Source organism: Pelodiscus sinensis, chromosome 7 (genome assembly GCF_052426305.1).
Source record: "Pelodiscus sinensis isolate ZL-2025 chromosome 7, ASM5242630v1, whole genome shotgun sequence".
In the NCBI taxonomy this organism is placed as follows: domain Eukaryota; kingdom Metazoa; phylum Chordata; order Testudines; family Trionychidae; genus Pelodiscus; species Pelodiscus sinensis.
In genome coordinates this window covers 22,607,414-22,632,940 of record NC_143058.1, presented here as the reverse complement: position 1 = coordinate 22,632,940, position 25,527 = coordinate 22,607,414, and the positions used below count along the sequence as shown (strand labels likewise).

General features: G+C 39.0%; 1 protein-coding gene across 1 annotated transcript in view; it reads left to right on the top strand.

Moving 5' to 3' along the window:
* Positions 1 to 25,527, top strand: part of LRP1B (LDL receptor related protein 1B) — a 1,362,068-nt gene that overhangs the window by 796,666 nt on the left and 539,875 nt on the right. Inside the window, exons 15-17 of the mRNA XM_089779714.1 lie at positions 3,026 to 3,148; positions 5,401 to 5,541; positions 21,564 to 21,689. Coding sequence (XP_089635840.1) covers positions 3,026 to 3,148; positions 5,401 to 5,541; positions 21,564 to 21,689 — 390 coding nt within the window. The remainder of the gene's footprint in view (positions 1 to 3,025; positions 3,149 to 5,400; positions 5,542 to 21,563; positions 21,690 to 25,527) is intronic.

Below are 25,527 nucleotides of genomic sequence, written 5' to 3'. Positions count from 1 at the left end.
TGTTGGAGTTATTCCATTTTGTTTAAATAATAATTGAAGCAGAAACTCTAACCTTACACTCCCATATTGAATGTGAATGTCCTAACCACAGAGCTATAGAGTCAGCCTCTCTCTCTCCCTCTCCCTCTCTCTCTCTCTCTCTCCTCGCCTGGTATATTTAAATCCCTGGGTGGAATTTTAGTCTCTGTGTGGCATGGTGCCTAGGAGTGAGCCAGTGTAACACGTAAGTACCCTTTGTGAATCTAGCTCATTAGAATCCTCTTCCTAAATGCTGACTTCATCTCTAAATATAAACAGCCCTAATAGCTCCCTATGGTTCTGCAACTTTGCAATTAGCAGTCATTTGCAATCGCTAATGAGCAATAACTTGGGCAAAATATAACCTGGATTTCTGAATGCAGATGTCAGTGTGTGTCTGTTCCTTGTTTTCACTATTTGCACTTTTCCCTAGTCCTATACCCCCACATATGCAAAAATATCAGAGCACCTTCTACACTTTTTTTTCTAATACTTATAAGATAATGAATATCTTAAACAAAACTGTTAAGACATGGAATTATGCTAATGGGACATAGTACCCATCAATTCTCAGGAAGGATGGATCAGAGTTGACCAGAAAGGGAAAAAAGAAACTAGAGGTAAAATTTGGATGCCTATTAATCAGATTTTAAAGGTAGCTAGGTTCCTAAAAGCTGGAAGTAGGGTGGCTTAGGTGCTCCAAAAAATATAGCTAATAGTTGTTTTTGACAATTCCATACATCGTGACTAAACACCTTAAACATCAGGCACTAAGTCACTTTTGATATGGTTCTTAGGCTCCTGTCTCACAGACAGAAATCCACAAAGGTACTTAGACATTGAAATCTTTGGAAAATCATTGGAACTACAAAGAGGTTGACAAATTCTGAATTAGGTCCTAAGGATCCTGGTAGGATCCCCACCTAGGGAGAAATAAGCACCTTAGAATGAGAATTACAAAAGCTACGGTGCACATTAGCTAGTGGGAGGTGCTGACGAAAGAGGCATGTGCTGTGCCCCTTCCCTTTCCTAGAGTTTGGGCATATCTACAGTTCAAACTTAAGTCGATCTACCATATTTCTGCTGTTATTCTCATCCATACTACCCTCCTCCTGTCATAGGTGCACTTCCTCACCATAAGTGCTTCCAATGGCTTAAAAGGGAGAAGTGTAGGGGGGTTCCTCCAGCGATTTAAAGGACCTGGGGGTCCGGCCACTGCCCCTGCTGCATTAGCAGTGGCAATAACTGGGAGCTCCAGGTCCTTTTGCATCACTGGACCCAGGGCAATTGCCTCCTTTGTCCATCTCCATCATTGGGCCTTATTAGCAGTCCATGAATATATCCTTATTTAGTGAAATTTTGCTAACAATGGACTCAAGGAGTAGAAGATTTGGAAGTCCATTACAAGATTTATACAAACTTGGATCATTGATTATGATCTCCCTAACCATGATTCATTACCAGCAGCATCTGAAACCCAGCCTAGCTTTGGAAGCAGCAGTCAAAGGGTAATGACAGTGTATGACTAAGTAATTAGGGTGTGACTCAAAGTCTTCTGAAGTACTTAAGACTGACTTCAGTGGTTTTGGATCCAGTCATGCAGCAGAGTATGTCTGAGTGAGATGGTGGTTAGTGGGAATAGAGCAAACATTGGCAGATGATTTGAACCCTCAGGCAACATTTCCCCTTGTCGTATTGCTCTCCATATCTTAAAATAAAGTGCAGTTTGATTTAATTTTCATTCCTTGAACAATCACATTGATGTCAGTGACTATTCTGAGTGGATGAGGAATATAAGACCAACACCTAGAAGGGTTTCAGTCTAATTCTAACTAAGCTTATGCAGTTATAATCATGATTTTATATCTAATGTCACTTCACGACAGGACAGAGAGTAACTTGTCAGTTTCTACTTTTTCATATGACAAAGGCATAAAATTCTGCCCTAATAGTAATTTGTTCTTCAGAATTTAAAATGCATTGGCAGTAGCAAATAATGAGAATAACTCATATTAGAGTAATTGAGTGCTTAACTCCCATTCACAACACTGAAAAGTATATCCTGATATATTTCAGCATTTCCTTTTCTTATTTATTCTCCATTATGAATTTATTGATTCTTCCATTGCTTTAGTTTTTCAGTTTTTAAACAGAGCTCTTCATATATAATTCAAGCGTAATTTATTTTGGCACATGAAAATGGTGAATGGTTGCTTTGATAAAAAGCCAAAGAGCACTATAAAGTATTACATATTTGGAACCAGTATCATTCTATAATAGCAGGAAAACCATAGCCATTGCTGGAAACTGCTTTTTTAATGGTGGCAGTCCTGGTTGGAGGGAACAGTAAAAAACAAGCTTGATTGACTCTAAGTTCAGATGTTAAGTGATGTTAAAGAGTTTATGCAGACTCATTGGCCTGTCTAGCTTTCACTTTCTTTCATTTGGTAAGCATGCCAAATTAAATTTAGATTTGAGAATGATGAAAATTATCCTAGTCTACTGTGGGTCATTCAGACTACACTGCGATAATTTGTGCATTTGAGTTAAATATTGATTGCTGATAGAATGATTTTACACTATGTATGTTCCTTATTATTCTCCACATAACACTTCTAGCCCCTGAAGCCTGAGATAAAATAACCCAGTCTGTCATTGGAGTCACATTTTTGCACTGGGGTGTTAGCTGCCAAATAGTAGAGATTTTTTCATTATATGTTATTGCCTATTTAAAGATAATTATGTTCATTTTAATTTTTCACCCCATATATCTGTGTCCTGTTAAAATGTTAATATTTATTAAAAAATCAGAGGTAATATTTGTGAACTGATGATATAATTGTTGTTGTCTGTGCTTGCAGGTTATATAGTAATAGCAAAACTACCATAATAACATGTATCCTTCTATATAAAAGCAGATCTCAGTATATTTTCTTTACATGCATTCTAGGTACAGCATGGCTTTTAATCTGTTAGGTTTTAAGATTATTTTTATTTTTAATTGCAGGTGACAATGCGTGTCGTGTTAATAATGGAGGCTGCAGTGCTCTTTGCTTAGCTATTCCTGGAGGCAGAGTTTGTGCTTGTGCAGATCATCAGCTTCTAGAGGAAAACAGTACAATGTGCATGAGTAAGAATTTCTTGAAGAATATCTTGGTATATATTTCTGCTATAGGAGAGATAAATTCAAATCTGACAATTAAAAAAAATATCCTAAAGGCTTTATTGCTGTTCATCTGTTTTACGTAAGACAAATAACTATTATTTGAATAAACTTTCTAATTGAGTACAGATAGTTAAATGTAATAAAGCTTGAAGAGTGAAATAAAACTATTCAGTTTGCAATATTTGAGGTTAAATGCATTTGAAAATATCCCATAGTGTCCAATATAGTAGAATAAGTACACTGATGTTTCTAAAGACTCTTTGTTACATTTCACAGGACATCAAAATAAATTCATAATAAAAGCATAGTAACTGGCTTTGTGGCATTCCCTGAAGTAAATACCTTAAACAGAAATCAAGCATAGCAAATCTTCATGTTGAAACAGTGAAAAATTGAAGCTGACACATTATATGTAAGACAATACCAGGGCTAGAAGATGCACCAATCTCTGAATACCTTAACCTTTCTATGAATGTCTTTTTTTCAAATACTGCTGAAAATTCTATCAACTAGTAACAAAATTAAATTTGCCACTCAAAAATATTAATTTGCCAGTGGAATATGTCTAATGTTGCAAATTTCTATCTTAACTATTTTGTACATATTCAAATATGGAATATGTAGATTCTTCAAAGGCCATCATATGATTAATTTTACTTACAATACATATTTGTGTCCATTATATTAAGCATTCCTTAACTTCTTCAGCTATATTTGTTCAAATGTGCCAGTATCATTATTCATATTTGCAATTAACAGCTTAATTTGTATTAATCCTATCTATGGTAGTTGTATAATCTTGGAATATAACTGTCATGCAAAGTTTGAAAACATAGGCAGATAAATACCATTGCAGACAAAAAGCTAGTTTGACTTGCATTGTTCATTCAAAACTCACACTCACAGTGAAATCAGTGTGAATTTTGTGTGAGCAAGTAGAGTGAGAGTTGAACGGTGAAGAACAGTAAGTCATGTTAATGGTATAATGTAAATAAATCCAAATTTCCTCTTTTGCAGAGGTTACATGAGGCTCCCCTTGTGGAGTTTCTATGATACTGTTTGAATGATGTGAAATAGAGACCTACTGCCTACATATTAACTTCAGACAGGGGCAACTCCTTTAGGAGTCTCATTGAAAGGAAGTTGCAGACAAAACACTTTCCATAGTGTTTCCACTTTGTTGGTGTTTGAAAATGAAGTGGAGTCGTGTGGATAAATTAACAATGATCTGCACTGTTACAGTGGGAATCATTCTGTCACCTCTGAAGTTCTCCAGACCCTCTCTGTTGGCTGCTCTCTGATTATCATAGCATGAACCCCATTGAGATCCTATAGAGAGACTTTTGAGGGATTTGGGTAGGGAAGAACAATGTTGCAAGGGATTTTTTTCCCTCCTGTATACCAATATTTGATTCTTCAGAGGAAGAAGGAAAACTAAACATCCCAGTTACAGGTCACTTGACATCACTTTTTCCAGGGCTTATTTTATTTTAGAAAACAAAATTCAGACCTACAGCTTATCAACTCAAACTGCTGTATATTAACCATGAAAGGCCTTTCTAGTTACTAATGGGAAGAGAGAAGGCACATCTTCCTCTATAACAGCCTCCTGAGCATCATCTTCTCCTATCTTTATATAATCATGCCCAGACCAGCCATATTAACAGCAAGGACTCAATAGCCTTTTATATGATGAATAATCTTGACACATCATTTGTCCAAAGAGAATTTTCATTATACATTCCAAGTGATTAGGGTGTGCCTGGGAATACAGAGTTGGGCCTTGGTTATCACAATCTGGCCTGTATAGTTGGGAAAAATTTGTCCTGTTGGTCTATTTGTGATTTTTTATTTACTAGCTATTGTCGTGGCATCAGCATATTTTAAAACTTATAATGAGATCAATTATTTCACTATGAGTTCTGTATCCATTTTGTCTTCTGATCTTGGTAAAAATAATTCCTGGGAGATGATATAATCTGAGTGTGCACCTATTTGTTAAAAATACATTAAGTACACCATCCATAAATTCATATTCCTGCATAGATACACATGTTCCTGCAGGATGGAATTAGTGTGAATATGGAAAGCTTACTAAGGTCTGAATGTTCTTCAGTGAAGCAGTAGGAAGAAGAATTCATATCTGCTAATGTGCAGGTAATATTGCCTTTTTATATCCAGCTTAAAAATATACACACTCTTTGAAACTTTTCTAGTTAACCTTGGAGAAGTGTTACCTCAGTTGTGCAAACCTGGAGAATTTCAGTGTAACAACAAGCGGTGTATCCAGGACCGTTGGCGTTGTGATGGAGATGATGATTGTTTGGATGCCAGTGATGAGAATTCCGAAATTTGTTGTATGTATTTCTCTAAATAATTTTAAAAGTGCAGTTCATGGCTTGTTTTCATTTTTTAAATAGTCATCATAATACTGTGAGTTTATATGCCAGTTAAATACAAAGGTCTAATGGGTCTAAAGCAACAGACATTAACTAATTTATTAAAATAATTCACTTTCTTTTCCAGTTTAATGGCATCAATTATTAAATACATGCAGTAAACAGAAACATATTTGTTTCATAGTATAACACAGAGTACTGCTTCAGCAGTCTGTATATGCCAGTGGTTGTGCTGGTATTAATTCTGGTGCTCTGAAAATATCCATTTTTATATTTTTTACTGTTGGTACCATTAAAAACTGCAGGTCGATGGGCCAGGGGAACACACTGGATCTTGGCTTGAAAAAGGAGGAGAATCAATTTAAATACCCTAAGGACAGAATTACTGTGCAGAAGGTTCCTTAAACACTTCACTGCTTTTTGGCAATGGTATTTTGAAGAGGGTCCAAGGAAACAGATGTTGGTTTGGAACAAGATACTCCACAGCAGTGATACTCGGACCTCCGAGGTTCAAGAGCCAAATTAGTGATCACTATTTCCCTAAAGAGCCACAGTAATGTGCATTCATTGTTTCATTTACTATAATATCCATAGAAATTCTCTCAGCAAAAAGACTCAATATTATTATATTATCTATTATCGGTTAATAACATATTAAAACATCCTGATAGGTTAATAATTAGGGTATGTCTACACTACCCCGCTAATTCGAACTAGCGGGGGTAATGTAGTCATCCGCAATTGCAAATGAAGCCCGGGATTTGAATTTCCTGGGCTTCATTTGCATGAAGCCGGCCGGCGCCATTTTTAAATGCCGGCTAGTTCGAACCCCGTGCTGCGCGGCTACACTCGGCACGGAGTAGCTAGTTCGGATTAGGCTTCTAATCCGTGGAACAAGGAGTACAGCTAGTTCAGATTAGAAGCCTAATCCGAACTAGCTACTCCGTGCCGCGTGTAGCCGCGCGGCACGGGGTTCAAACTAGCCGGCATTTAAAAATGGCGCCGGCCGGCTTCATGCAAATGAAGCCCGGGAAATTCAAATCCCAGGCTTCATTTGCAATTGCGGATGACTACAGTACCCCCACTAGTTTGAACTAGCGGGGTAGTGTAGACATACCCTTAGATTGGTTAATAATTAAATCCCACAGTGTTTTTATATTGTGCTGCAGTGAGCTCTAGGAGATACTTTACAGAGCCATTGCAGTTCACAGGTCTCAGTCTGACTATTGCTGCTCTACTGCTTCACTGCTTAATATCATGTACAAAGGACATATGAGAACTGAAATACCTGCAAGAAGAATGGAGTTCATATTGGCCCACATCTTACAGTAAAACAATTGTTAGAATATTTGTATGCCTGTCAATGAAAAGACATTCTTACCATAGCAGCCTTACATTAGTACACCTTTTATATGAGGATCTGAATGCTATAGAAATGCTTATTAAACCTTGCAACTCTTCCCCATGGACTAGGCAAATATTATTTCAGTTTTAAGTAAATTATTAAATACACTAGAGAACAAATATCTGAATTGTTCCTTGCCACATAGTGAGTCAGTGTAGAGCAAGGAATAGAATCTAGGGTGAGCTTCATATCTGCACTTCTAACTTGCAGCCAATGAGAAGTACTAGGGTTGCTCTAAGACACCTAAGCTTTGTCTACACTGCGAGTTTTTGTGGCAGAAAATATGCTAATGAGGGATTCATTAGCATAAGTTGTAATATCATTAGCATATTTTCTGCCATTTCTTTTTGTGCAAGGGATTTTTGCACAAAAAGAAGCAGTATAGTCGTTTCTCTTTTCTGCAAAAACCCTGTTTTGCGAAAGATCCTTATCCTCTCCGGCATAAGGATCTTGCCCAAAATGGGTTTTTTGTGCAAACCAGAAGCAGCTACACTGCTTCTTTCCACAAAAACCCCTTGCACAAAAAGAAATGGCAGAAAATATGCTAATGAAGTCACGACTTATGCTAATGAGTCCCTCATTATCATATTTTCTGCCACAAAAACTCTCCGTGTAGACAAAGCCCTAAGAAAACTTCTGAGTGCTGGACTGCTTTGGAGACCTTGGTGCAATTTATCAGTCTAGGAAATCTTTTAAAATAACAGCTGCCTCGCTATGGCATCAACACTGGCCAGATCCTCTGTGATGCTGTGTGCTGAACTGCTCACCAACACTTCCCACAAGCCAAAGTTTAAAGGGGGTCATTGGGAGGCAGACTTATGGCTGTTTTCAACTGTTCTTGCACCAGAGGAATTTTTCTGTGGCTGGATATAGGACTGTTTAGGGACATTTACATTGTTCTGGTACTATTATTTGGCAAAATGATGTGTCGGAAAGATAGAAAATATGGCAAAAGACCGCCTTGGCTTAACCACGAGATCTTGCATGATCTAAAAATAAAAAAGGAGTCATATAAAAAATGGAAACTAGGACAAATTACAAAGGATGAATATAGGCAAACAGCACATGGATGTAGGGGCAAGATTAGAAAGGCAAAGGCACAGAATGAGCTCAAACTAGCTATGGGAATATAGGGAAACAAGAAGACTTTTTATAAATACATTAGAAGCAAGAGGAAGACCAAGAAGAGGGTAGGCCCACTGGTCAGTGAGGAGGGAGAAACAGTAACAGGAAACGTAGAAATGGCAGAGATGCTCAATGACTTCTTTGTTTCTGTCTTCACCGAGAAGTCTGTAGGAATGCCTAACATAGTGAATGCTAGTGGGAAGGGGCTGGTATTAGAAGGTAAAATTTAAAAAAAACAAGTCAAAAGTCACTTAGAAAAGTTAGATGCCTGCAAGATACCAGGACGTGATGAAATGCATCCTAGAATACTCAAGGAGCTGATAGAGGAGGTATCTAGCTATCATCTTTGGAAAATCATGGGAGACAGGAGAGATTCCAGAGAACTGGAAAAGGGTAAATATAGTGCCCGTCTATAAAAAAGGAAATAAGAACAACCCAGGAAATTACAGACCAGTTAGTTTAACTTCTATGCCAGGGATGATAATGGAGCAAGTAATTAAGGAAATCATCTGTAAACACTTGGAAAGTGGCAAGGTGTTAGGGAACAGCCAGCATGGATTTGTAAAGAACAAATCATGTTAAACCAATCTGATAGCTTTCTTTAATAGGATAACGAATCTTGTGGATAAGGAAGAAGCGGTGGATGTGGTATATCTAGACTTTAGTAAGGCGTTAAGTAAGGCGGTCTTGCATGATATTCATATCAATAAACTAGGTAAATACAACTTAGATGGGGCTACTATGAGGTGGGTGCATAACTGGCTGGATAACCGTACTCAAAGAGTAGTTATTAATGGTTCACAATCCTGATGGAAAGGCATAACAAGTGGGGTTCCACAGGGGTCTGTTTTGGGACCGGCTCTGTTCAATATCTTCATCAATGATTTAGATATTTGTATAGAAAGTACGCTTATTAAGTTTGCAGATGATACCAAGCTGGGAGGGGTTGTGACTAATCTACAGGATAGGGTCATCATTCAAAATGATCTGGACAAATTGGAGAAATGGTGTAAGGTAAATAGGATGAAGTTTAATAAAGACAAATGCAAAGTGCTCCACTTAGGAAGGAACAATCAGTTTCATACATACAGAATGGGAAGCGACTGTCTGAGAAGGAGTATGGCAGAAAAGGATCTAGGGCTTATAATGGACCACAGCTTGAATATGAGTCAGCAGTGTGATGCCATTGCAAAGAAAGCAAACATGATTCTGGGATGCATTAACAGGTGTGTTGTGAGCAAGACACGAGAAGTCATTCTTCCGCTCTACTCTGAGCTGGTTAGGACTCAGTTGGAGTATTGTGTCCAGTTCTGGACACCGCATTTCAAGAAAGATGTGGAGAAATTGGAGAGATTGGAGAGGGTCCAGAGAAGAGCAATGAGAATGATTAAAGGTCTAGAGAACATGGCCTATGAGAGAAGACTGAAGGAATTGGGTTTGTTTAGTTTAGAAAAGAGAAGATTGAGGGGGGACATGATAGCAGTTTTCAGATATCTAAAAGGATGTCATAAGGAGGAGGGAGAAAACTTGTTCATCTTGGCCTCTGGGGATAGAACAAGAAGCAATGGGCTTAACTGAAGCAAGGGAGGTTTAGGTTGGACATTAGGAAAAAGTTCCTAACTGTCAGGGTAGTCAAACACTGGAATAAATTGTCCAGGGAGGTTGTGGAATCTCCGTCTCTGGAGATATTTAAGAGTAGGTTAGATAAATGTCTATCTGGGATGGTCTAGACAGTATTTGGTCCTGCCATGAGGGCAGAAGACTAGACTCATTGACCTCTCAAGGTTCCTTCCAGTCCTAGTATTCTATGATTCTATAAACTGGTCAGAATGTATGTAAGGATTTCACCATATGAGTCCTGAATATCAAATCCTTATTGTTGCCGTGGAAAAACACAAAAATATGCATTAAAATGCTCAAGAGTATCATCACTCATCATTAATACTGCCAAAGCCAAGTAGCTTGGATTGTCTGCCACTGGTGTGGGTTTGTATCAGCACTCTAGCTAGTTCTCATTTTCTCTTAATTTACTTTCACTGTGCAATTAGTACTACTTCTAAAATAACAAATGTGGAGTTGCAAAAACAAAAGGAAAAACTATGTAGCACTTTAAAGACTAACAAGATGGTTTAATAGGTGATGAGCTTTTGTGGTCCAGACCCACTTCCTCAGATCATATTCTGGAAGAGAATTGTCATGACCATATATACCCAAGGAATACAATGAAAAACGTACAATGAAAAACAAAAATGTGGAGTTGGCATCCAGTATCCTTAAGGACTATTTTATTTAACCTGTGCTATTTTCTATAGAAGAAGACTATGGCACAATGCTGTAAGCCATAATTTGAGATTTTCATATGTTTCCTTATTCTAAGACCAAGGGCTCTCAAATTGCAGTAAACTGTGCAACTATTTATAATTACACATGATAAAATATTTGGGCTCAGCATGACAATTTCTTAACTTATGTAAACTAGTGCTAGTTTAGAACAACACCCTTCACTTCACAAAGACAGCATCAGCAGCAAAGAAAATAATGGAAAATGTTTGTGCCATGCAAATTGGCCATATCCCAAAGTAAATTGATGTTGATTATAGTACAGCCTCTAACCTCTACTTCAATCTGTTTTATAGATGCAGACGTGAAATGAGGAGTAACGGTAGTTCGGACTAGGAAGCCTAGTCTGAACTACCTAGTCCGTGCCATGTGTAGCCGTGCGGCAAGGAGTCTGCACTAGCGGACATTTAAAAATGGCGGCGCCCGGCTTTATGCAAATGAAGCCCGGGAAATTCAAATCCCGGGCTTCATTTGCAACTCCGGTTGCCTACATTACCACCCTAGTTCGTACTAGGGTGGTAGTGTAGACATACCCTTAGATTTTTACTGTCATAATTTTTTTTAATCTGTCTGTTTTTATACTTCAGCCAAAATACTCAGTGTGAATCTAACCTAGTTAGTTGCTCCTCTTTCAAACATGCTTCATGTAATTTCAGGAATTAAATAAATACACACTATATTAATAAACAACTTTTAGTTGGTGTTTCATACTTAGGTATAAGAAGGAGTCTGGTGGCAGTTTATACCTTTATTAGGGTATAAACTTTTCTGACCTGGAGCTCACTTCCTCAGATGCTGAAAAGAAAAGAAAGAAAAAGGAAAAAAAATGGGACACAAAATTGTGAATGTGACATCAGTGCTAATTAAATCATAGTGGATGTGGCTTATCTCCATCAGTGGTGAGAAAGTGAGATTACTTGAATGGGAAATTATCTGTTGAAGTGCACAGTGACAAATTTGCATATGAATTCCAATTTAGCAGTTTCTCCTTGCAGTCTGTTTTTGATTTTTTTTCTTGAGAATGGCATCTGAAGTAGTGAGTTGTAGTTCACAAAAGCTTATGCCCTAAAACACTAATAAATGTGTTAGTCTTTCATGTGCCACTGAACTGCCTGTTGTTTTTGCTGAAACAGATTAATATGGCTACCTCTCTGAAATCTGACATACTTAGAAATGTTGGCTTCTAAACAGCTCACTTGACATTTTAGTTATTTCACGCACTCAAAACTGCATAAAATGGGCCATGGTGTAGATGTACCACTACAGACCATCCATAGAAACATGGACACCTGTGAGCATTTGGCCCAGGGGATGCAGGAGAAGAAGAGGACTAGATGACCTCCCAAGGTCCCTTCCAGTTCTAGTATTCTGTGATTCTGTCCATCAGTCTAATTATTTCAGCTCCCAATGATTTCAACTCTCAAGCTGGGTAGAGGAAACACAGTTCCAACACAATTAACATAAGAAAAGAAAAACTTACAAAATAACAAATAGTCTAGTTGCACCTTAAAGGCTATCAAAACATGTAGATGATATGAGCTTTTGTGGGCACAACCCACTTCTTCAGATGATGCCATATACATCAGGCATGTCACACTCAAAACCTACGGAGGGCCACACAAACAAATACTGATAGCTTTCAGGGCCACCAATGTACTTCTATCGGAAATCCATAATTATTTATTATTATTGATTATGTTTTAGGTATATTGTATAATATTTTTTCAGGTCTTTTTTGAATATAATACAATAATTTGATGTACAAAATTGTTATTTCCTCATATATAATAATTTTTATAATTTAAATATATATTTAAGGTACTTTTTAATTATTTTTATATGATACATAACTTGTTTTCTTGAAATAAAAACAAGTATAGACCAAAACAATAAGGGAGGGACTCATATTTCAGAATAATTGCTTCAGCCTGGCAAACAATAGCCTTTGAATTTTCTTTAAAGAAACACAGTATAAACAAGGTACATGCTGATTCTGTTTTTGCCCTGGAATTTAAATATGACATCTGTGTTGGCTGCCTTATTCTGTATCCATATCCTCCTCTCCGCCTGCTCTAAGTGTCTATTTGTCCCCAGAAGGATTACCAAAATGAATTGAGTGGCTTGCAAAGCTGGCCTTTATGCTATCCTAAGGATTTCTTAAACTTAGCACTTTCAAAGATACATGACATATTGTTACATAGATAATCCATGCAAGACTAACAAGTTAATTTACCTTTGGCTGACTGATGTACAAGTGCATATTTATTAGCCATATTGGTATGCCCCGGTTATCTTTGATTGGATCATACTTCTTAGATATAAAACTGGATAATTTCCTTTTCCTTTTTTATCTGTAAAGCACATGTTATTTGAGCCAAATGGGTATCCTTCAGAAATTGGAAACTCATCTCAAGTTAAGTCTATAGAGCAGAAAATGAGATAAGGATAGGTAAAATGTAAAATAGATATCAGGTATGCAAAGTGGGAATTGATGAGCAAACAGCCAAAACATTACAAAAATATTTGTTTCTAAGAAGCAGAAAGTCTATGAGAGAAACTGTTGAGTCTGCTAGACTACCAGAGAGTAAACAGAAAATTAAAGGAAAATAAAGACATTGCAAAGAAGCTAAGTAATTTCCTTTCCACAGAAACTGTTCCTCAACCTCTGTGGATGTATTTAAGATGAGGTGCTAGAACAAAGTGATAAATCTAAGAGCAACAGGTGCAGATGAAATGATTCATGGGTTTGGAAGACATTTAAGAATGAACTAGTAATAGAGATGTAGCCATGTTAGTCTGGTCTTGCTGAAACAAAAGACAGGACTATGTAGCACTTTAAAGACTAACACGATGGTTTATTAGGTGATGAGCTTTCATGGGCCAGACCCACTTCCTCAGATCAATTTGATCCTTCCTTTTTTGAAACCATATTAAAAAAACCAGAATAATTAACACTTTGAAAAATGTGAAATGTTAGGGAGTAATTAGCATTGCTGCTGGAAGACAGACCCAATTTTCTTGGCCTTTTTGACCAGCTTCACACAAAAAAGTGTAATAGATGCTAAAACGGGAAGAGGGAAAGTGAAATCCATAAGGAAAGGTACAAGAAAAAACACTGAAAGTATTGTAATGCCATTACAAAGATTAATGATGCATGCTCCCCTGGCTTCATTGAATATCTTTTTACATTTACTTAAATTACAACACATTTAAAATAGATAAAAGGAAACTTTTTTTACCCAATTCATCTGTGGAACTCACTGCCATTAAATAGCAGTGAGGTCAAAAGTTTGTAAGATTTTTAAAAGGGTGAAGGCTTATTGATAATGAAAACATCTAAAATACCACAGGTAGGATTAAAAACAGATTAAAACCCACTCATGTTTCAGGTCATAAGTCAGCCACAAACTTCTTGAAGAGAAAAAGAAACATTCCTATCCAGGGATAACTGTCCACAGTAGTTGTTGTGGACATAGGTAAACACACTCACACCCCATCCTGTGACACATCTTGTATTTGCCACTTTTGTAGCTAGAATACTGGACTAGAGGGTCCCATTGGCTGATTTGGCAATGCCTACATTCCAAGGAAATCATATGACAAATTTTAACACAATACAGATACTAACACAATACCTAACACTCAGGACATATGAAAATTAAACTGGGACCACAAATCAGCCCCTTGTGTGTGTATATATTACAGTACTCTTGATTCCATTCCATTTGGTAGAAAAAAACTGTATGCTATGATATTATTTGAGAAACAGTAAGTGACTAAATTGTCACCATGCAATTAACACTGAATTGTATGCTTGTACAAGGGGAAGAGTTAAAGGGCTATGGTCCAATGCCTTCCCCTTCCCTCAGAGCCACCCGCCCCAGGCCTAATGCCTCACTTCTCCCCCAGAGCCAGGCAACCCTCAGGCACCCCCAATTTAATCCTTCTCCCCTCCCCCAGAGCCAGGCACTCCCAGCCCCCCCCCCCAAACTATTGCCTGGATCCCAGAGCCGCTGTCACTACCACACACTTTTCTCAGGCACTGGGGCAGCGTGGCCAGCTGTGAGCATGTGCTGGAGCGGAGAGCGGCCCAGCTGGTCGTGAGCACGTGCTGTGCACAGAGCGGCCCAGCCAGCTGTGATCTGCACTCAGCCACGTACTCTGAGTGGCCAGTGTTAGCACCTTAAAGACTCACAAAACGGCCCAATGGAATTTTTTTGCAGCCTCACTTTATTCTTTTATAAAATGTGGTGGTGGGCCTCAAAAAACATCCATCGGGCCATTTTGTGAGTCTTTAAGGTGCTACTAGACTATTTGCTGTTTTCTATATTTTTTCCTGTTACAGACTAACTCAGCTACCCCTCTGAAGCATAAGGAAAGAGGCATTGAATGATGCCGATTTACTTCTGATCTTTGAAGGGGGAAGGAGAAACAGGTCAAACCAGTCTAGACAAGGAAACCAAATAGTCTCCTGACCAGAATAACCTTCCTTTACTCCTCACAGGGCTCTGAAATGAGCCCCTGCATTAGAAAGATTTTTACTGCTGAATGTGAGCCCTTTCATTTGGAAATTGTAGAAAATTCACTCCTTCTGCGACTTGACATAGATTTGCAGACATTGTTACCATGGAGATCCCAATGATCAATGGGAAGCCATTTCCCTCCATGTACACTGAGCTGAGGCCATTCACCTGGAAGATTTGACACTTTGTTTAGCTTACAGGTCCTGTAAGCCTGGCTTACAATAGGACCTCACTCCAAAATTAGCCCTCACAGTTGATCATCTAAATGATGTATCCACACTACCAAACCTGTTATTCTACAATTAGGGGCTGTGGAGTTTGAACCCTGTAGTACTGCTTTCCAGGAGGACCTTGAATGTCTGAGATAATGGTAGGGTAGTCTCTCCAGTGCTGCTAATTTACCTAACTGGCTTCCAGGAGGCATCCCTCAGCTGTCTGCTCTGACTGCTATGGCTATACCTAGTGTCTCCAATCCTCCCCCTCCCAAAGAACTGGGGAAGTGCCTATCCCACATGATCAACTTCATGAGCCCTGTGTGAGCAACCAACACACCGTGACGTGAGCATCCCCAACATCCCTTGGATACCCAGACGGCTGAAAGCACATCTGTTACCCAGCCTTCACTACATAGGGATGCAGAAGAACTCCAGCCTGGAGAGCTAGGGAGATCTTGGACCTCATTGAAGTGTGGGGAGCAGTCTAACCTCCATGAACTCAACACCAAGAAGGGGAATGCCGACATCTATGGCAGTCTCTCAACCAGTCTAAACAGAAACCTCAAGCAGTGTAGGCTTAAAATCAGAGAGCTATGCCAGATCTACCAGATGGCCAGGGAGCAGAGTGGATGCTGTGGGTCAGCACCTCACGCCTGCTGCTATTACAGACAGCCGGATGTCATTCTGATGTCACCTCCTTCGCCATGGTTGTTGAGTCTGGCCAAGACACTCCTGGTGTCAGCCTGAAGGAGGGCAGGATGGAGGAGGAGGAGCAGGCCAGCCAGGCGATGATGCCTGAGAGCCAGGAGTTGCTCCTCACTTTGGAGCTGGCCCCCTTTTGCAGGATGTCTCCAGGCTTCCAACAACCCCAGGGAGGGCACTTCGGGTGAATTCTCTAACTTTCTCTAATTACAAGCAGGGGTCAGGTGACCAGTTGTAAGGGGCTTCATGCTCCTCTGTAGGCCTACTCAGCATGGGGGTCACAGAACAGCTTGTTCTCATGACTGCAGATGGAGCACCAGTCTGGAGCACTCAGCTCCATGAAGCTCTCACACAGGAAACCCGAAATGCTTCTCACAAGGTTTCTGGAGATGCCTGCCTTATTCTGGGCTCCATGGCAGGACACCTTCTCATGCCAAGCCACCAGTAAGTAGTCTGAGGTCATGGAACCACACAGAAGTACAGCACACGGCCCAGGTTCATGACCATACTCAGTCAGCATTTGCTCTTGATCAAGTGCGGTGATGTGGAGAAGACTGATATTGTGCATTGGAACCTGACAGAAGGAGAGGAGGGGAACCTATTGGCACTTTCTACAGCAAGTGGCATCTGCTGCGCATACACCTCTCCCAATCTGCCCCCCCTCTAGTGGGCAGAGATAGAAGTTCTCTCTCTGCGGGATGCAGCAAGTGCTGAACCCAGTAGGAAGTTGAGCTGGCCTGGCCTGGCCAGAACTTTCCTATGCCTGCTTGTCACAGGTGCAGTGCTCACCTGGGATGTCTGTGCACATTCTGGAAAGTGCTCACTTAACAGGCAAAATATGGCCTTGCTTGAAACACATTGCCATTGTCTAACCTGAGCAGCTTGTGCCATCAAGAAAACATTTCTCCACCCTCACCATGGTGATGAAGCGTGTGGTGGCATGCATGGAGCACGCCACGAGCCACATCCCCGCCTGCTCAATGGCTTCCCCTCCAGGTGCCAGGTGCCACCAGTTCCCGAGGTGCCACCAGTACCCGAGAACATATGGGGGTGAGCCCTCTAGGGCAGCTGTAGCCTCCAGGCCACTGGGAGGCAGGCACCAGTCGCAGCCCTGTCACTGAGTCCCCTGCCCCATTCCAGTTTCTATTTCTATTTCATTCCTTCCCCTGTTGCATGTCCCCAAAATAAAGATTCCTGTTTGTTCATAAACAATCTCTTTATTGTTTGCTTTACAGGGGAATGGAGGAGAATGGAAAGGAGGAGTGGGGGATGAAAGGCACACAAAGGGAATGCCCAGACCCCTTGTGGAAAGCCATGGGGAAGAGTCTCAGAACTGGCCTTACATAAAACTGTCCTTCAAGGCCTCTCTGATGAGTGCTGCCCCTTGTTGTGGTCTCCTTATGGCATTGGTGTCCAGTTGCTCAAATCCCTGGCCAGGCATTCTGCCTCAGCCCCCACCCTGGCAGAAAAGTCTCCCCCTTACTCTCACACAGGTTTTAGAGCACACATTTTGCCACTACCATGAAGGGGATGTTGCGCTCACCAAGGTCCAGGTGAGTGAGGAGAAACCTAAACCTCCCCTTTAAATGCCCAAATGCACATTCCAACACCATTCTGCACCTGCTCAACCTGTTATTGAACTCCTCCGTGTTGTGGACCAGGTTGCTCATGTAGCCAGGGGAGCAAAGGGTAGGCTGCATCGCCCAGGATCATAATGGGCCACCTCTCTGATTCTGATTGTCTAGTGGGAGGCAGCCATGGAAGATTATATTGGCATTTATAGTATACAGCGCAATCCCCTGAGCATTTTTATGCCACGTCTCCATCATCATTTTTTTCATCTGAGCCATATTGAGACAGTATGTATACAGAATGTACATCCATGAGGATAACCATTGCTAGAATCTTTTTTTTTAATCCACATGTTAAATTATAAAAGATAATAATTAACACAAAACCATTCTCATCTGCAGCAGGGCGATGCTTGTAAACAGAAATATAAATTAACCCCACATTCGATTTATATGATACATAATAAGTAAATATATTTGCTCAGACCTGACTAAGAGCCAAATCCTGCCTACTTAAAATCTAGAGATGTTAAGAGCTATATAAGCACAAAGTGTTATTACTAGTTTGCTTTTTTACTGCTCACAAGAGTAAAGAGAGTGGATTTAAAGATAATCTTCATGTATCAAAAGTTCCACCAGCACTTTAAAGAAATTCTAAAAACAAAACCAACAAAACTGAAAATCCTCATGCCATTGAAGTTCAGGTATTGTAATCATACTTATCTTAACCACATGTATTGATTACAAGGACCATTTTTATTTTTAAAAGGTACCCTTGACAGTGTGTAAAATATTATTTAGCATAAATAAATCATTTTCTTAAGTGCTGTCTAGGATCTCCTTTCTACTCACCCAGTCCATAACATGTTCCAGCTATGGCAAATATGTCTCCAGTCAGAAGAGATGGAAACAGCTTCCACTAAAGTACATTATTGCTTCTGTTCAGCTGGTCAAAGAGAGCCCTGATAAGAAGAGGTGAGAGGTTCACATGGTTCCTTCAGATTCCTAGTGAGATTTACAAAAGTGCCTAAGCATGATAGGCTCCTCAGTTCCATTGATTTCAATGGGAGTTAGACACAACCTATTTAGATGCTTCTGACAGTCCCACTAGAGGGCTCATCTAGACTATGCTAAAGTGTCGAAAGGGGATACGCAAATTCCGTGGGATGCCACTTTGCCTCAAAAAATGAGATTTATGCAGCTTTTTGAAAAAACGGAGGTTGCCGAAAAAACACGTCTTGAATACTTTCACTTTCGAAAGTTCTGCTTTTGAAAGTGAGATCAGAAGAAAATATGCAAATTCCCATGGAATTTACATATCCCCTTTCAATACTTTAGTGTAGTCTAGATGAGCCCCAGATGTCTAGCTACTTCTTTATAAGTACATAAAACTGTTCAAAAATTTGTCCCATGGCCCTTGTCTGTCTGAAGAGCAAGAGACTGAGTTTTACACTGGAAATTACATTTTGGGCCAAGGCTTCAGTTGGTGAAAATTGGCATAGTTCCAGTTATTTCAATGGAAGTATATTGATTTACACCACCTGAGAATCTGGTCCTTTACTTTTTAAAGGAAAAGATATCAGAAGTCTATCCTCACACAACTCTCATGTGATATATGGACTGTTAATGTTTCCAGTGGTGGTTTAACCTGTAATGCAGTCACCTCACATCTGCTTTTAAATAAAAATCTGATATTGAATAAAAATATATGTATGTAATTTAATCAGTAATAAATGTTCAACTTCCTAAATTTTCAGCAGTAGTCATTTTTTAAAAAAAAGGAAACAATAACTTTCATTTATCTATAAATGTATTAATATATTTATAATAATTAGATTATGTAATATGTTTTAAATGAATATTTTATCTGAATCTTTGTTTTGCTAATGTTACATTTTGATTATAGTGTCTGAACGTACAATAAGATTCAGGGAAAGGAGAGAGTTTATTTGTTAGTTCTCATAATCAAATAGAAGCAATAGCATTGTCACTGATGACTTTTAAATCTTGACTAATTTCATACCTAGCAGGAACCACAGTTTTAAATATCCCTACATAGCAATCCGAGACAGGTTACTTTTTATCATTTCAAAAGCATTGCAAAACTGCTTCCTCTCCATTTCCTCGTCCCTCCCCTCCACTTGCCATGTCTGGTAGACTAGATTACTGCCATTTCTTATCTACAGTTCTTTCAGGATCTGCTATCTCAAGGGTTATTTGTACAAAATTGAACTGCCTCTTTGATTACAAGTAACGGGTCCATATGATTGCCACTTTGCATTGCATTTTACAGTGTAAGTCCTTGGATGGGTTCACTGTAATGACATGTATCCTATTCGTTCCTTAAGATAGTATAAAACTAAACTATGATTGCAATGGCTTTAAGCATATGGCCTTTTAAAATTATTTTATGTTTATCAAAGCTAAGTTTCAAAAAATACTAAAAAATTATCTATCTACAAAAGCTTCCCTTCCTGTATTAGGCCAATTCAAAGCACAGCAAAGTAAATGGGAATTTTTCAATAGGCTTTAGATAAAGACACTTGGTAGTATTTTTGTATGTGTGCAAATTTTAGATGAATCCTTCTTTGAGGAAATGGATCAGGGGAAAGGACTTGATTCTGCATCCTCTCTGCAAACAAAATGTTGATATCAACAGTGTTTGGTGAATTGAGCCCTTGAGTTGTATTTCAGAGAGAACTAGAAAAGAAATTTCACCAGATTGCTGAATAAGAGCTCATGAAAGTCAAAGGGCATATTCATGAACACTTTACTCAGACAAAAAACCTGTTGGCTTCAAAGGCAGGATCAGGTACCATCCAGTGAAGTGCAGCAATATTTGCATTGCTTAAATACACGTTTTCAAATCTCAGTCATTTTTTCACTTAACTGGGACTAATATGCACAAAAATAGCTTTAAAAGAATTGTAAAGATGTAAGATAAATACACAAAAGCATGAAAATTCAGTGAAAGATTTAGCCTCCAGTTCTTACATACAATGAAAATAGTAGGTTAACATTTAAGATGGCACCCTACTGTGTCTAACTACTGGAGGTTTAATCCTTAACTGTGGAATGTGTTGCTTTTATATGTTTGTCTGACACCCTTAATGTTTCCTTTATTGTTGTTTGTTATGAGTTTTCTTTAAAATGTTTTATTGCTGGGTGATAAATATTGCACTGTAAATATGAATATGCTCAGATAATTAGTGAACATGTAGTCTCAAATAACTATATTACAAAATAAATTTTAAATATGGGGAGAATAAGCTCAAGAAAGAGTGTATGAGGCTTATTATTTTTGCAGCTTAATTTTTTAAATAATAGGCCAAAATTGATTACTTAAGACAAATTAACATTTTGAATCATAGATTACAACTAACATCTTAATAATCTTTTTATATTTTGTTAGAACATTGATATATGAATGAACACCCAAAATTTGAGAGTTTGTTGTATTCTTATATTAGTTTAGTATAAACTTCTAAAAATATAGGTTCATAGCAGTAATTCTTTGAATATAAATAGTGGTTTTCATTTGAGGATCTCAAAGCACTTTAACATTTAAGGAATATGTCAACAGTGTCTTTGTGTTTATGTGGTCAGATTCCCAGCTGATGTAAATTGTCATAGCTACAATAGAATTAATGCTGAGTTATACCAGTTAAGACTCTTACTCAGAATGTTTATGAAAAGTACAATGTGAAATCCAGATCCACTGAAGTTAGTAAGAATTTTACCGTTGACTTCAGTGGAGATTTACTTACAGTCTTTAGGGACCCATTCTTCTAAAAGCTACACAATGTTAGGGACTTTATTTTTCACTCACTGATACCTGTTTATGCTTGTATAACTCCTTTTTATTTTAATAGAGTCCCCAGATTTTGTATTGTTCTATCTGAAGTGTATCAGCAACTGTTTAACTGGGAATGGATTTTTCCTGTTTGCAATACAGTTCAGAGCTATGAAGATTATAAATTACGGGGTAATCATGTTAATTGCATCCCTAGTTCTTCAATGAGTGAAACTTAATATAATCATGTTTTTAGCAGCTTCTTTCTTATTACATGCTTAGGAGAAAGTAATATTTTTTTCCTAGTCAATCATAGCTGTCCTGATGATCAATTTAAGTGCCAGAATAACCGCTGCATTCCCAAGAGGTGGCTTTGTGATGGAGCGAACGATTGTGGCAATAACGAAGACGAATCAAATGAAACCTGTGCAGGTAAAAATCTTGCTTGGATGTTTTATCTAAATTCCAATTAAATAAAAATTCATGTCTGCACTTTGAACTGAGCTGAACCAGCCTACTGCTGATCTGATTATTGCAGTTTTATATGAATTCAGATTTTCATGCCACTAGGGCTAAAATACAAATTATATTTTACTTAATCCCTATGCTTGACTCTGCCATCCAAAGTAATTGGGTACTTAATCTAGCCATATGGGTTGAGTGTTAATGCACTAGTTGGACACAAACTTGTCCCTGCTAAATCTTTCTTGGCAGTTGGAATTTAGTTTGTTATCGTACTGTGATGTGAGCCATCTGACAAGTAAACATTGTGTTCTTGTTTTTGTTTTGTACCTTTGTAACTCTTGATGTTTTACAAAAACATATTTTCTTTTATATTTTGTTTAAAAATCTCTTTCATTTCACTACATTTAATTTTTTCCTGATTTTGTATGTTGGCTTTTCAAAGAACAGAAAAATATACTCATAACAGCAAATTAAGAAATCAGTGGCTTTTATTTAATGGAATTTCAATTACATTAACTGATTTTAAAATTGGAGAGTGAAAATTAGTACATTTTAGAGAGCAGTTTCAGCTGACACTACAGGTATATCTAGACTATAGGCTTTTGTCAACAAAGATTCTGTTGACAAAGGGCATCTAGACTACATCCAGTTCTGTCGACAAAGCAAGCCTCTTTGTCGACATGACAGTGTAGACGCAAAGGACAGTGTAGATGCAATAATGCCTTCTGTTGACAGAACTCTGTCGACAAAAGGCATTAGTCCTCATAGAATGAAGTTTACAGCCATTGACAAAACTGCTGAGTCCTGTCAACATTATGTCAACAGAACTCAGCGGCAGTGTAGACGCAGGTATAGTTTTGTCTACAAAAGTCCACTTTCGTTGACAAAACCCTGTAGTCTAGACACACCTTATAGGACGTCTACCACACAAATCATAATATGCATTCTAATAATCTAAGTTAAAAGGATGGGAATTAGAGAACTACATTCTTTGCCCCATAGTACAGAGAAAGAATAATTTTAATTACTTGTTATTGTTCATATCCCAAGGGCAGTTTAGGCCAGATTCTGTAAAAGTCTTACTCATGTAAGATATCTCTGTTTACATGATCTATTGTGTAAGGGTTATTTATTTGAACAGGCATTGTGGGATGAGATTCTTATTTGTTCTCTTCTCTTCAGTCCACTCCACTGATTGATTGGCAATGACTATATTATGTTGCCAAAAATAATGGATTAATTGTAATTTATATAGAAATGATGGACTATAGTTGTATCCTGACTGATTAATACATGATACATAATTCATGAATGTGACCAGCAATGAAAATTTTAGGGGCTCATTACATAGTTTGAGTCATATAGGTCTTGAGTTGTTTCCCTTTGGGACCCTGGATTGGGACCCTGGATTGTGGATCAAGGGGGCCTGGATCCCCCTACCTTGCTCCTCAAACCCCACTGTTGTGACAGAGCCCCAAAGAGAGAAGAGGAAACACAGAAGGGACTTTGTGAAACCTTTAAAAAAATGTCATATCAGTAAATAGACCAAGAGCCTCCTGAAACTGAAGTATGATGGTTTAAAGTTACAATGTGCAGTGTTATACATTCTTTGCTTGTATATTATTGATTTGCTGGATAAACACAGTAAAAATATGAAAATAAAATATTTCTTATAATTACTACATCTAGTACTACAGATTGCCCCTTTACTGTACAGGATATGTGAATGTTGCAAAGCTCATCTAGTTGCAGAAGAAGGATCTGAAGGGCAGTTGAGAGTTAAAAGGATAAGTGATCCAATTCTGTAGATCCAGGGTTTGTACAGGGGCGGCAGATTCATGGAGACTGATGCCATCCCGTTATATACAGGATGACTGTACCACACAGTGTAGCTCCAGCAAAAGCTTGCTGCCGTGTTGAGTCCCCCTACAGCTGTACATCTGCAACTGTTGTGGGGATTGTGATGGGGTTACAAACTCACTAATTCAGGGTAAGGCTAAGGAAGTGCACCCACTTCGGCACATGCAGGGTTCTAAGTGAAGGGACAGTTTGAAAGGGGGCTGGCAACCCAGGAGGAGGTGTTACAGGCTGCACAAAGAAGTGAAATTGAAGCCTGTGGGCAAAGTGACTGCTCTGTAGGTAAGACCACTCTGGGAGAACAATCCAAATCCCTCCTCCTTTTTGGAGGTGGAAACCTACAAGAACCTGTGGAGCCTTTACCCCGCCAAATAAAACTCCAGCTAGTGACACTATGACTATGCCCCAACATGGAGACACTCAAGGTTGGTTGGAGAAGACACAAAGGGAAGTTTAACTTGGGGTAGACCAAAAGGTGGTCTGGACCCATCAACATCCTTTTTGGCCCTGGGTTGGGACCCTGTGGATCAGCGGGACCTGGATCCCTCTACTTTGCTCCCCAAACCCTACTGTTGTGACAGAGCTCTGAAGAAAGAAGAGGAAACACAGGAGGGACTGAGGCTCACCATATATGACCCAGCATGCCCCACCTTCTAGAACAGAAAATGAACAGACCTGTGGAGTCATTGCTTCACCACTATGTCTGCTGACTTTCAGACTGACTTGCTACAGGGACACCGGGTTCAAATAATATTAGCTCATACCTAGTTTTCCAGACTAAAATATGGAGTTTAAACAGTAAATGATATAAAGGAGAAGCAGGGTGCTTTGAGCTGCACCACTAAAACCCCACAGTAAGAACTGTGGAATATTGGCAAAAGGCCATCCATGGTATACTGGGCCATATGTGTGCATGAGGATGAGAGAGTGACCTGAGGCTAGTGTGTTACAAGAATGGCAGTCCAAGAAATCCTCAAGTGTGTGTACCAAGGAATGTGGCTATGTGGCTGGCAATCACATGGGTGCCAAAACTTCAGCAACAGCATTGCTGGTGATGGATATAAACTGAAAGTACAGTCAGACTACTGAAAGGACTCCACCAGAAACTGTACAGGGTGGCATTCAATTTACATGGAAGTCATGTCTTTTGGGGATTTGACATGCTGATGGGTGTTACAATAATCATTGTCACAGAGTAGGGCTGTATTTATTTTAGAAGATTTTGGTAAGCTACTTCTTTAGGGTATGTCTACACTACCCCGCTAGTTCGAACTAGCGGGGTAATGTATGCATACCGAACGTGCAAATGAAGCCCGGGATTTGAATTTCCCGGGCTTCATTTGCATAAGCTGGCCGGCGCCATTTTTAAATGCCGGCTTGTTCGAACCCCGTGCCACGTGTATCCACGAGGCGTACAGATAGTTCGGAATGGCTTGCTAATTCGAACTATCTAGCCCGTGCCGCGTGTAGCCGCGCGGCACGGGGTTCGAACAAGCCAGCATTTAAAAATGGCGCCGGCCAGCTTATGCAAATGAAGCCCGGGAAATTCAAATCCCAGGCTTCATTTGCACGTTCGGTATGCATACATTACCCCGCTAGTTCGAACTAGCGGGGTAGTGTAGACATACCCTTACAGATGGTATAGTTGACAATGTATAAAACTACAAAATCATCAAAAATAATCCCATCAGGGAGAAACCTGGAAGAGGATTTATTTTTCAACTAGACAACAACCTAAAGCACTCATCAAAATGTGTCCAAATCTTCTTGAAGGAATAAAGGCCAAGTGTTTAGTAGTTTGCCCATCATAATCACTCAAACTGAATCTAAAAGAAAAAAAACAGTAAGGACTTTTATTTTCCATTTTACATGAGTTAAGTAAATCTAAAGCACCAAAGAGGATCTGAAGCAATGTACTATTGCATGAAACTAGAAAAACAAATTGTAT